This window comes from Coloeus monedula (assembly GCF_965178545.1).
Source record: "Coloeus monedula genome assembly, chromosome: 9".
Classification (NCBI taxonomy): Eukaryota; Metazoa; Chordata; class Aves; order Passeriformes; family Corvidae; genus Coloeus; species Coloeus monedula.
The window spans coordinates 27412819-27424564 of record NC_138789.1 but is presented as its reverse complement, the minus strand read 5'-3'; the positions used below and the strand labels follow the sequence as shown (position 1 = coordinate 27424564).

The 11746-nt window shown below is 45.3% G+C and overlaps 1 protein-coding gene across 1 annotated transcript; it reads left to right on the top strand.

Moving 5' to 3' along the window:
• Window positions 1-3808: 3808 nt before the first annotated feature.
• Window positions 3809-11746, top strand: DHCR24 (24-dehydrocholesterol reductase; the record flags this gene model as incomplete). Its single annotated transcript, XM_082286868.1, has 9 exons — window positions 3809-4066; window positions 5266-5421; window positions 5887-5992; window positions 6262-6380; window positions 6471-6734; window positions 7481-7624; window positions 8574-8771; window positions 9510-9688; window positions 11283-11746. The coding sequence occupies 9 exons, from the start codon at window positions 3809-3811 to the stop codon at window positions 11434-11436; spliced, it is 1578 nt and encodes a 525-aa protein (XP_082142994.1). The 3' UTR covers window positions 11437-11746.

The window sequence follows — 11746 nt, the reverse complement described above, 5'->3', positions numbered from 1 at the left end:
CTGATAAATACCTTTCAAAAGAACCCATCGGGAAGCTGGTCAATTGAGCAACATCAGGTTAACAAAGGGAGCCCCCCTCCAGCCCACGTTCCCCTACAGGCTTTTCCTTCAGGGTGACGGGACATACTTTGGATTTCTCAGCAGAGGGAGCTTCTCACAAGCAATTTGAGCAACACCTCCCTCCAAGCCTCAGCAACTCTCCCGTTTCAAACAGCACCAGCTTTGCACCAAACCAGCTGAAGGAGAACTGCAGGAGAACTGAAGGCAGGTGACTCCTAACCCCGAGTAACCATCGGCTGGTTTGTTTATGGATTTAAGCAGGCTTGCAGTCCTCCCAAAATTCTTTATTAGTTTTCATAACTATTCCTGTAAAATGCCTGTCCTTTTAACGTCCTGGTACCTCTCAGCAGCAGCTCTGTGGCAGTCAGTACCAGGGCTGTGAGAGTTTGCGTGAAAAAAATGGGCTTTTTAATGCTTTTCAATGCCTTCCTTTGGTGCCACTGAAGGCCTCTTGGTATTTTTCTTACAGAGACAGGAGTCCTCAGCCTACTTTTGTGTGTGGTTCAAATGCTCTGTATGTTATGACCGTGTAGTGTGGCCCGCAGGATCAGGGCAGTGATTGGTCCCCTGCGCTCGGCGCTGATGAAGCCACACCTCGAATCCTTTGTGCACTTATGGGCCCCTCATGACAAGAAAGACATTGAGGGGCCTGGGCATGTCCAAAGAAGGGCAACGGAGGTGGGAAATGGTCTGGAGCACAAGTCTGAGGCTGAGGGAGTGGAGGGGGGCTCAGCCTGGAGAAAAGGAGGCTCAGAGGGGACCTTCTCAGTCTCTACAACCCCCTGACAGGAGCGTGTAGCCAGGTGGGGGTCAGGCTCTTCTCCCAGGGAACAAGGGACAGGACAAGAGGAAGCGGCCTCAAGGTGTGCTGGGGAGGTGTGGATTGCATATCAGGAACAATTTCTTCACATAAAGGATTATCAAACACTGGAACAGGTTGCCCAGGGCAGTGGTGGAATTATCATCCCTAGAGGGGTTTAAAAGCTGTGTGGATGTGGCACTTGGGGTGGTGGCCTTGGCAGTGCTGGGGGAACAGTTGGACTTGATGATCTTAGAGGGCTTTTCCAACCTAAACAATTCTATGATTCCATGACTGTGTGTCCCTTTTCCCAGTCTCCTTGGATAAACAGCTGCATCTTTTGTCCAAAAGCCTTTCCATGGTTACCACCAAGCCCTGCTGGGTAAGGAGCAGAGTCCTGGGCAGGGCTGGCAGGACCATCTGGGATGAGCTCTCCCCAAGAGGATGGGGAGCTCCGGCACGGTCAATGCCAGGCCCGTGCTCTGCTCCCAGCACAAGCGTGCGTGGGGTGAACTCCACCAGGGAGTTGATCCAGGCAGAAAAAAAACTGATTTAAAAAAATTTGTTTAATTCTTCAGTCAGATCAGTTCTCCAACCTGTTTTACTGAGTGACAGCAGAAGCACTTGTATTGCACAGCATGCCCAGAACAGCACGAGTGGGCGGATGGGATGGCAGGAGAGGGAGGGAGGGAGGGAGGAGAGGAAGGGAAAAGGACGGCTTTTTTAAGAAGCACTAACAGCTTAAATGCACTTTAAATTTTAATTTAATTGAAGAAACCAGGGATTTCAGTCTCACCAAGATACCAAGGGAACCTTAGCTCTTCCAACCAGATTTGCAGATGATGTTTTCCTAAGCCTACATAGATCATTGGATGATGTTTTGCTCAAATAACTAGAATAACTAGAATTGAAAACCAGCAGCATTTCTAACACCTATTTCCCCTTCCCTCATCCCCATCTCATTCCTGTGTTCTCTATGCCTGGCATCAGTAGGTACACAAGCAATTTGACCATAATCTGAATGGTGGTTCACTCCTCTGCTTTAAAGCAGTTTCACATCACAATTTTTGAGCTCACCTACCCCTTTCTTGTTGCCTAGGACCTTACAAAAACAAGAGCAAAACATGAAAAACATTATAAGCACTTTTAATGGTTCTTCATAAAAACAATTTCAAAACAGTATTTACACTGACGGCATAAATATCCCCTTAGGAATAAATGATGCTGTTATTCAATAAGCCCAGTGCTTGATCACATTCAGATCAGGAATAACTATTTAGGTCCTTCAGAGAGGTTAAAATAGCCTCCCTATAGGGCATGGGAACCTTCTTTTGCGTTAATAATTCCAGTCAGCAGATGAACTGATAAATAAAAGCAGATAACATAAATCAGCTCAGATGTTAAGAAGAGCTAGTGAGCAGACTAGGCACAAGTGCAACAAGTGTAAGTTGGCTATAAGTAAATTTAGTCTGGAAATTAGGGGACCATTTCCAAATATGAGAGCTGTGAAGTCTCCGACTAGTCCTTCAATAAAAGCAGTGGGACAAAACCCATAAAAGCAGTGTGCTGAAGTTTCCATCCCTGGAATTGTTCCAGGCCAGGTTGCATGGGGACCTGAACAAACTGTTCTAATGGAAGGTGGTTCTGCCCATGGCAGAAGGGTTGGAACTAGGTGATCTTTAAGGTATTTCCAACCCAAACCATTCTGTGAATGATTCCATAGAATCATGAAGTGGGGTTCAAAACAAAGCCTTCCAGTTGTCTGAAGTCAGCTGAAAGGTGTGGCTGGCCTGCCACAGCTGAGCTGCGAACCTTGATCCCTCCTTGTCTGAAGTTTCCATCTCCCAGCTATCAATCATCTAAAGACTGAGATAAGCATTTGTCCTGCTGGCAAAGAGCAAGAGGCACCACCTGACACATGTGTTACATCACCGTGGCACTGTCCTCACAAAACACCTCGATTCCATGTTCCTCTCTGAACCCAGCATTCCTCTCTGAACCCTCTCTGCCATTCCAGGGTCCCTGACAGCACTGGCTGTGCCAGGACCTCCTGGGGCTGTCACTGGACCTCTGTAACTGTCCTCTCAAGCAGCACATCCCTTGAGGCATTTTAACTTCAAAAAACAAAGCCTCATCTTTCTCACAGACTTTATTTATCTTCCCTCACATGATTCCAGCATGGATGGGAAATTTCTGCTGGGGTTTTAGAGCGCAAGCTGTGTTTTGGAGGGAGATGTCCCCTTCTTTATGCTAGAAATGGAACTGTATGGCGCTTTGGACTTTCTGTGGGGAACACCTGCACTGCCGGGTTTTGCTCCAGACCCCAGCCTAAAGGCACCAGGGTGCATCCCTTGTTCGGGAGACACTGGCCACCACAGCACCTCCAAGGGCCTGTCCCCAGCCCTGACTGGGGTCCCGTCTGCCTCAGCCCTTGTCCTCTGCCCTGTATCCCACTCAGCCCTTGCCTAAGTACCAGTCACCAGCTGGTGACTTACCAGGGGACCTGACCCGGCTCCCCCCAGCCCTGCCTGGGGGTTTGACCATGCCCGGTCCCCACTCCCAGCCCTGCCCGGGGGTTTGACCATGCCCAGTCCCCACTCCCAGCCCTGCCCGGGGGTTTGACCATGCCCAGTCCCCACTCCCAGCCCTGCCCGGGGGTTTCGGTCCCCATTCCCGGGGGTCCGGCCCGGCTCCCCCCGTCCCCAGGCGGTGACACCCCCGCCCCGCGGGGGCCGGTGCCCGCGGCGATGAGGGGAGCGCGGGGCCGGCCGCGCGCAGCCAATCGGAGCCCTCAGCGCCTGGTCCGATCTCCGCGGAGCTCTCCGATTGGCCGCCGGCCTCCCCTCGCCTCACTCCTCGGCCAATGGGGACGGAGGGGCGTGGTCCGGGCGGCGAGCGCGCGAGCGGCGGGCGCGGCATGGCGGGGTCCCATAAGGGAGCGCGGCTGTGATGGAGCGCGAGCGGGCGGTGGGCGCCATGTCGGCGTTGTGGTCGGTGGGCGCGGGGCTCCTGCTGCTGGTGCTGTGGGTGCGGCACCGCGGGCTGGAGGCCGTGCTGGTGCACCACCGCTGGCTGTTCGTCTGCCTCTTCCTCCTGCCGCTCTCCATCCTCTTCGACATCTACTACCAGCTGCGCGCATGGGCCGTCTGGCGCTTCCACAGCGCCCCGCGGCAGCACGCCCAGCGCGTTCGGCACATCCAAGAGCAGGTGAGGCTTGACCGGACCCCGGCACCTCTGGGGGTACCACGGCTTTGCGAGGGGAGAGCGTGTCCCTGTCCCGCTCTCTTGTCATCCCCGTCCTCCCCCCCCCCCCCCCCCCCCCCCGCCATTCCTCACCCGGGGCAAAGTCCGGCTGGAGCGGGGAAAAGCAAAGGAATAAACGCTAGCGGGGCTTTCAACCCCCTGTAGGGTTCTTGTCCCGCTGAAACTCCTGTGGAACTGCCTCCGCGCGGCTGCTGGCACTGCGGTGTCCTCAGGGATGCGCTGCGAGCCGCGCTGGACGCGCAGCAGGCTCAGGGACACACGTGTGTGGAACATGGAAACATCCTTCTCTGAACGGCAGGCTCAGAAGCGTGTTTAGATTCCACTCACATCCTGCTGCTCGGCACTGCCAGTTCCAGGAGGTGCTTCATGGCGAGATTAAACTTTTCCTCCACCCAGAAATGCAGATGTCTGTAATTCTTCTGTGTTCTCTGGTATTTGTGGTAATTCTGTCACGTCTGCTTCTGTTTCCTGCCTTGTCTCTCACATCACAGATACAGATGGATATTAATGTGCACGGCGTTATTCTCAGAGGGTTTGGGGTTGTTGATTGGGTTTTTTTTTTACCAGCTGTAGTAGCAACTCAGCTTTGAAGAGGATGCAGTTGTTTGTGCTCCAGGTGTTAACCACTGTGGCTTTGCAGAATTCGTGGCTCATACGTATGGCTTACACATTTTCCTTCTCAACTTTTCATAGAATCCTAGGAGGCTTTGGGTTGGAAGGGACCTTAAAAATCATCTCGTTCCAACCTCACCCTGCCATGGGCAGGGACATCTTCCACTAGACCAGGTTGCTTAAGGTTGATTCCACTAGACCAAGTTTTCTCTCTTTGCCTGTTCGTTTGCAAGCTCAGGCCACTTTTTGTGTGTTTTGGAGTGGTTTTGTGTATTTTGTTATAATTAAGATTATAACAGTGATAATACCTCCCTTAGAGGAGGTTTTCCTGTGGGTTTTTTTAACTCTTTGGTAGTGTCTTGATAGCTTTCTGAATCCTTCCCCCCAAAAGAAAACCCCAAAGCTACAGGATATTAGAAATGCTTCCTCTACGTAACTGAACCACTCTGGTTGTATTTTGTTTAGAAGTTCAGAGGTCTGCCAAGAGGCTTCCAAAGCATCCCTACTCTGACAGTTGTTGGCTCTTGCAGGTCCGGGAATGGAAGAAGGAAGGCAGCAAGAGATACATGTGCACGGGCCGGCCCGGCTGGCTGACTGTGTCACTCCGTGTTGGGAAGTACAAGAAGACTCATAAGAACATCATGATCAATTTAATGGATGTTCTGGAAGTAGACAGTGAAAGACAGGTAACAAATTCCATCACAAAGCATTCACTAGAATGGATTTTACACTTTTCTTTACAATACTCGGAGCTGAAGAGATCAGATTCCACAAAGAACAAGATTTTGTAGCAGACCCATCAAATTTCAAGGGTTTACAATGTGTGCTTGGATCGTTTTATCCGAAAAACCCAGCATATGGAATTGCTTGGCTTTTATGTGCTGAAGTCTAAAAGACCAGATTGATTTATGGGTTTGGGCACTGAGCAACAAGATGTTGAGGCAGAGGAGGAATCACTAAACAGTTCCCACTATTTTTAGTAGCGCTCTTAGGAAAGTGAGCCTCTGAGTTCTGGTAACAGATGGAAGTATATCCAGTTAGCCATATTTTGTCATCATTAATGCTGAACTCTCCATTTATGTTTGTTGAGAACTTGGGGTGGGTTTTGTTTGGTTGGTTTTTTGTTTTTTGGGGTTTTTTTTGCTTTTTAGGTTGTTCGTGTGGAACCTTTGGTGTCCATGGGCCAGCTGACTGCATACCTGAATCCCATGGGCTGGACTATTCCTGTGGTACCAGAGCTTGATGATCTCACAGTAGGTAAGGGTCGTTGATGACAAGAGACTCACTGATTTTGCTGCACTTTCATTAGGGTTTTTTATGCAGTAAAACATTGTATGGTTTTAAAGGTTCTAGAAATACTCTGTTGAACATTATGTTCTTCGTGGTATTTATGTTATAAGCATTTCCTTTCTTTTTATTTTTAAATAGTCTTAAAATTTGAGTTTATAAAGTGGGTGTTTGCTCTCATAAATCACCCACATTTTGGACTGCATTTCATTTGATTTGTTGTGTGCTCTCTTGATAAGGTGGCCTGATCATGGGAACTGGCATTGAGTCTTCATCCCATATCTATGGACTTTTTCAGCACACCTGCGTGGCCTATGAACTTGTTCTTGCTGATGGAAGCCTTGTGAGATGTTCACCAGTAAGACAAAATGTTACTTTGCTATGATTTACAATGTCATTGACAGTTATCGTTGTGGATATATGATTTAGTATGACATACTTTTTGCAGACTGAAAACTCAGACCTATTTTATGCAGTGCCTTGGTCTTGTGGTACTCTGGGTTTCCTGGTTGCAGCAGAAATAAAAATGATTCCTGCCAAGAAATACGTCAAAATACATTACAAGCCAGTGAGAGGACTGCAGAAGATTTGTGAGAAGTTCACTGAAGAGTCTAAGAAAAAGGAGAATAATTTTGTGGAAGGACTTATGTATTCCTTGGATGAAGCAGTCATCATGACAGGAGTCTTGACTGATGAAGCTGAGCAAAGCAAGGTAACTAAAGGGAAGTTACTCACAATGACAAAAATACTCCCAAAGTCTAACCAAAGCTGTACTAGATGCTAGGATAAAACCATTATAAAACTGGAACAATCCCTTAAGATAGGATTAAAAATTAGATCTGTCTATGAGAATATTTTAAATAACAACCCTTTGCTACTATGACAAGAGTCTGTTTTGTAAATCTCCTCAACTGATGAGAAATGACCCACTGATTTCATTGGTCTAGCCAGTAATTCAGTCTGCAGCCTCTTTACTGCAGTACCTGAGGAGGAAGAGAAGGATCTTAGACTGAACAATGCTGCTTTGAACTGCAGTTACTCAGAGTAACTCTCTTCCCAGCAAGCTTTTAATTCTGTTAATACTCATAAAAGTATATCAGGGACATGCACAGGAGAGTCATGCTAAGTGTTCCTGCAACCCTCCACCTGGATGTTTCTCCTCTGCTGTGTGAGATTTTGGATTAATGGTGGGTTTAGAGATTGGCATTTTAGGAATTCAGTTCTGTCACATTTCTGGGCTCTTAAATAGCTTGTCAGTGGCAAGCCTTACTTAAACCTTAATGACAAGAAAGGTAAGCAGGAGCCTTGCAGGTGGAGGAGTGAAGGCTCCCTAGATGCCTTGTGACAGTCTCATCCAGAGGGTATAACACAGATTCCTCCCAGGAAAGGAATCTGGGGATATCCTCTGTTGTCTAGCAAGGTGTAACTGTTGTCTAATGAATGCATGTTTTCTTGTAGATTAACAGAATTGGCAACTACTACAAGCCGTGGTTCTTCAAGCATGTGGAGAAGTATTTGAAAGCTGACAGGACTGGAGTAGAGTACATTCCTTCCAGACATTACTACCACAGACATACTCGCAGTATCTTCTGGGAGCTCCAAGTAAGACCAGTTCCAAAATATGGATAGATCTGCAGGAAGGTACTCTGCCCTTTCCCAGTGTAGGTACAATGTACCTTCTTCCCCTTGGCAGCGACTTCTGTCTTTCATGGCAGAAAAAAACCAGCAAACTTTATGGCAAATTTACAAGTCCTGCATTTGGGTACAGCAAATCCAAAGACACTTGTTCACATATAAGGCATTGTATCAGAAACCCCTAATTTTTGGTTTAGTGCTTGTCTGAATTTAGACCTTAAGTATGTCTTTCAGCGTTAAATTTTTGTACCTACTGAGTGATTTTCAACTTCAGATCGTGGGAAAAACATGAATGTGAAATTCTGGCTGAAAAACTGCCCCGCCTAAAGTAATTATGTAGCATGTCATTACCTGGAATTTCACAAAATGTGTTTATTGTCATGTGTACTTACGCAAAACTTTATTTGATATTCTGAAATATTCCTGTTATCTCATTTTGAATATCTGGAGTGAGGTAACAGATCCTTTCAGCTCCTGCAGAAGCTGAACAGGAGCTGGCTGTGCAGGTGGTAATTAAAATGTTACAGCTTTAAAATGCTTTTGAGAAATTTTATGTGGTTATTGCAAAACTTCTGTAAGGGTAGCTCCTTGTGCACTCCTCCCTTGGCTGTTGTAACATGATAGCCTGTTGCTCTCTGAACTTTATTGTCTGCAATTATTTATTTGGGGCTGGGTATCTTGTGGTTTGTACAACTGAAAATCAGTGGTAACCAGAGAAGGCTTGGGGCAGGGCTCTGTAGCCAAGTGCAATCCAGGCCCCTCTAATTTGCTCATATTTGTATTTTAGGACTTCACAAAAGTATCAGCAATTAAATTTATTGAAAATCTGGTTTAATATTGCTCCGAGGGTTCTGAAGTGTTCTTTTGTTCCGCTTACACCTTCTTCAGTCGAACTGTTTTTCTTTCCTCTTTGAAGGATATCATTCCTTTTGGCAATAACCCTGTGTTCCGTTACCTGTTCGGCTGGATGGTTCCCCCAAAAATCTCCCTGTTAAAGCTCACCCAAGGAGAAGCCATTCGGAAGCTGTACGAGCAACACCACGTTGTGCAGGACATGTTGGTGCCAATGAAGAGCCTTGAAAAATCCATCCAGACCTTCCATGTTGACCTTAATGTAAGAACACGTTGTCTTAGAAGGCAGCAAATCTTGGGTTGTGATAAGAAGTGTGATTGTTGATCTTAAGACATAATATCCTGCTTGTGCAAAAGGTCCATTATTGTGTTGTTGGGAGTGCTGTGCTGTGTGAGTCCATGGTGCAAGGCTGCAGCAGAAATAAACACAGCTTTCTGAAAAAGAAAAGAATTAAATAAGAGAGTCAAACTTTAGTAGAAGCCAACACTTCTAAAAGATTTTTATCTTAGACTAAAATTTGAACTGATCTTCACCTAGAATGATTGGTGGTCTCACTAAACACCAACTGTGGAGATTTCTTGCTTTTATTTCTGAATTTATTTTAGTTAGTATAGAATTTCAATTTTGACAATTTCAGTTTTGGATTGACCTGGAAAAGAAATCACTTCCTTCTCTTTTTGCTCAGAATGTTTATTCAGTTGTTGCGTTGAGATTGAGGTGGTTTGTTTGTGGGATTTTTTTTCCCTTTTAATTTCAAATATTTAAGGGGAGGAGATGTAACTCTAGGAGGACATTTTTAATCTATTTGTGTTATGGTCATTAGAAAGTCCAGCTAAAAACAACACCAGGACAGCTGGAAAGGAAGAGCTGAAAGCAAGGGTTTCAGTCCCAGATTGGGGAGAAGTTCTCTTAACTCTTCATTTTGTAACACTTATTATAGAGCTTAAAGGATGATTGTGTTTAAAAAATAAGTGATAAAGTGTTTTCCTGCCCCTGCAGGTGTATCCTATTTGGTTATGTCCTTTCATATTGCCCAACAATCCTGGTATGGTCCATCCCAAAGGAAATGAAACTGAACTCTACGTGGATATAGGAGCTTATGGAGAGCCCAAAAGCAAGCAATTTGAAGCCAGAGCTTCAATGAGGCAAATGGAAAAGTTTGTAAGAAGTGTGCACGGGTAAGGACCCCATTCCTCAGAATAGTAATAATCTCATATAATTCACACCCATGTGGTTTAATCAGTTATTTATCCTACAGAACTTTAATATTTAATATTGCAATAATTCAACAACCACAATAATTGGAAACTAATTTAATTTCTAATTTTGGTGAGTTTTAAATACGATTTCACTTTATTATTTGATTACAAAACCAACCAAACAAAAGGACACACTAGCTGAAGTTCTTGCAGTGTAGTTGGGAGCTGGGTGACTTCAGGTCACCTTTCAGCTCCAGGCTGCTCTGGGAGTAGAGTCTGCTGCTACAAAATACATCCTTGGAATCCCTCATTCAGGAATCCCAAAAGTTTGGACAGCTTCCCTGCCTGCTCTTGGGACTGCTCTCCCTGCAGTCCTTGCAGCGTCACGCGGTGGCTCTGCCCCATCCTTGCACCACCAGGATGTCCTTGCCCAGGGGGCCAGCCTTGGCTGTCCCTGCAGTCATTCCCTGTGTGCTGGTGGCATTCTTTCCTCCTTCAAAACTTGTGCTCCAGAGCTTCCTTTTCCCTGCCTCGGTTCTTATTACACAGGACCACGGTGGGCGTGAGGCATGTGCCCACCATCTGTCACGGACTCGAGCCAGCCTAATTTGCTGGAGCAGTGTCAGTGGAGAAGCAGCCACAGGCTGGTTTCTCAGGAACAAAAAAGCAACTACACGGTATTTTTACACCATCAGTATAATTTATCCCCATTTCTATTTTGACCTACTTCTCAGTCTAACAGTGATCATGTCCCATGTGGCTGAGCAATAATGGCAAGGCTGCTTCGAGATGATTTGGGGACTGCAAATGACTTGGAGCTGCAAGAAGTGATTTGCCAGAGAACAAAGCAACCCAAAGTTAATTTTAAGCTTTTTTTTTTTTTTTTTTTTCATTAAGTTGAAATTAAGCTTTTAATTTAAAGCTCTTTACTGACAAAGTTTGGTCTGTTTTCTACCTGTCACTGGGAAATGAACAATGGATAAATGGTTAATCTTCCAGTTTCATAATCACACAAAACAATAGACCTTTTATTTTAGGTTGTGTTTTGCTGCTGTACTCTGATGGAAGCTGCAGTTTAGAGAGCACACTATGGAAGCAAGGAAGAGTCCACAGCTAAAGAAGGATTTAATTTGTAAATGGACCTTTGTTATACTGTGCTTTGTTTACACTATGAATTTATCTTCTTGGCCTGGTCTCATTTGGTGGTGTCTTGCCTTCTTAGTTCTGTTCTCAAAGAAAGGAAAAAGTCAAAGGATGCATTGTTACATCTGTCTTGAATGGATATTGTAATGCAGGCAAATATGAGATTCCGTGATTGTACCTCCATGGATCCTAAGAAAACAGGCAGAAAAAAACCACTAAGTCCATAAAACATAATTGGCTGAGTGTCCCAGCATAATTCATGTGATCAATTGTTTTGGCTTGTTTTTAAAAAGCACTGTTGATGTTTTTGTTTTGTTAAGTATTTGCGATTCATAGCTTGCACTGAATTTTTTTTTTTTTAATATTCTATATCAAATCTTGTGGCTCAGTTAATACTGAATTTCTGTCTCTTCTTTTTCCTTCTCTCCAGTTTCCAGATGCTGTATGCAGATTGTTACATGACCCGTGAGGAGTTCTGGGATATGTTTGATGGCTCGTTGTACCACAAGCTGAGGGAGGAGATGAATTGCAAGGATGCCTTTCCAGAAGTGTATGACAAAATCTGCAAAGCTGCAAGGCACTGAGCCTGGCTGAGCTCACCAAGCAATCAGGGAAAGAGGAATTTACCTATAGCTAGTCAGTATATCCTTTAAAAAAAAAAAAAGCTTTATTGCTCTCCAAATAAGCTCATTCTTATTGATGTTTAAAGGTATGAATTCCTGCTTTACACGTTTATGTTTAGTATTTCTTCGTATGTTTTAAAAGCAGTTTTCCAAACTCAGAGTGATTGTTTTTAAAGAAATCTGAAGTGCTAGCCTTTGTATCTAATGTAGTGACATAGGTGAGTTCACCTATTTCCAAGCAGAAAAAAAATAATGGGAATGGATGAGGACA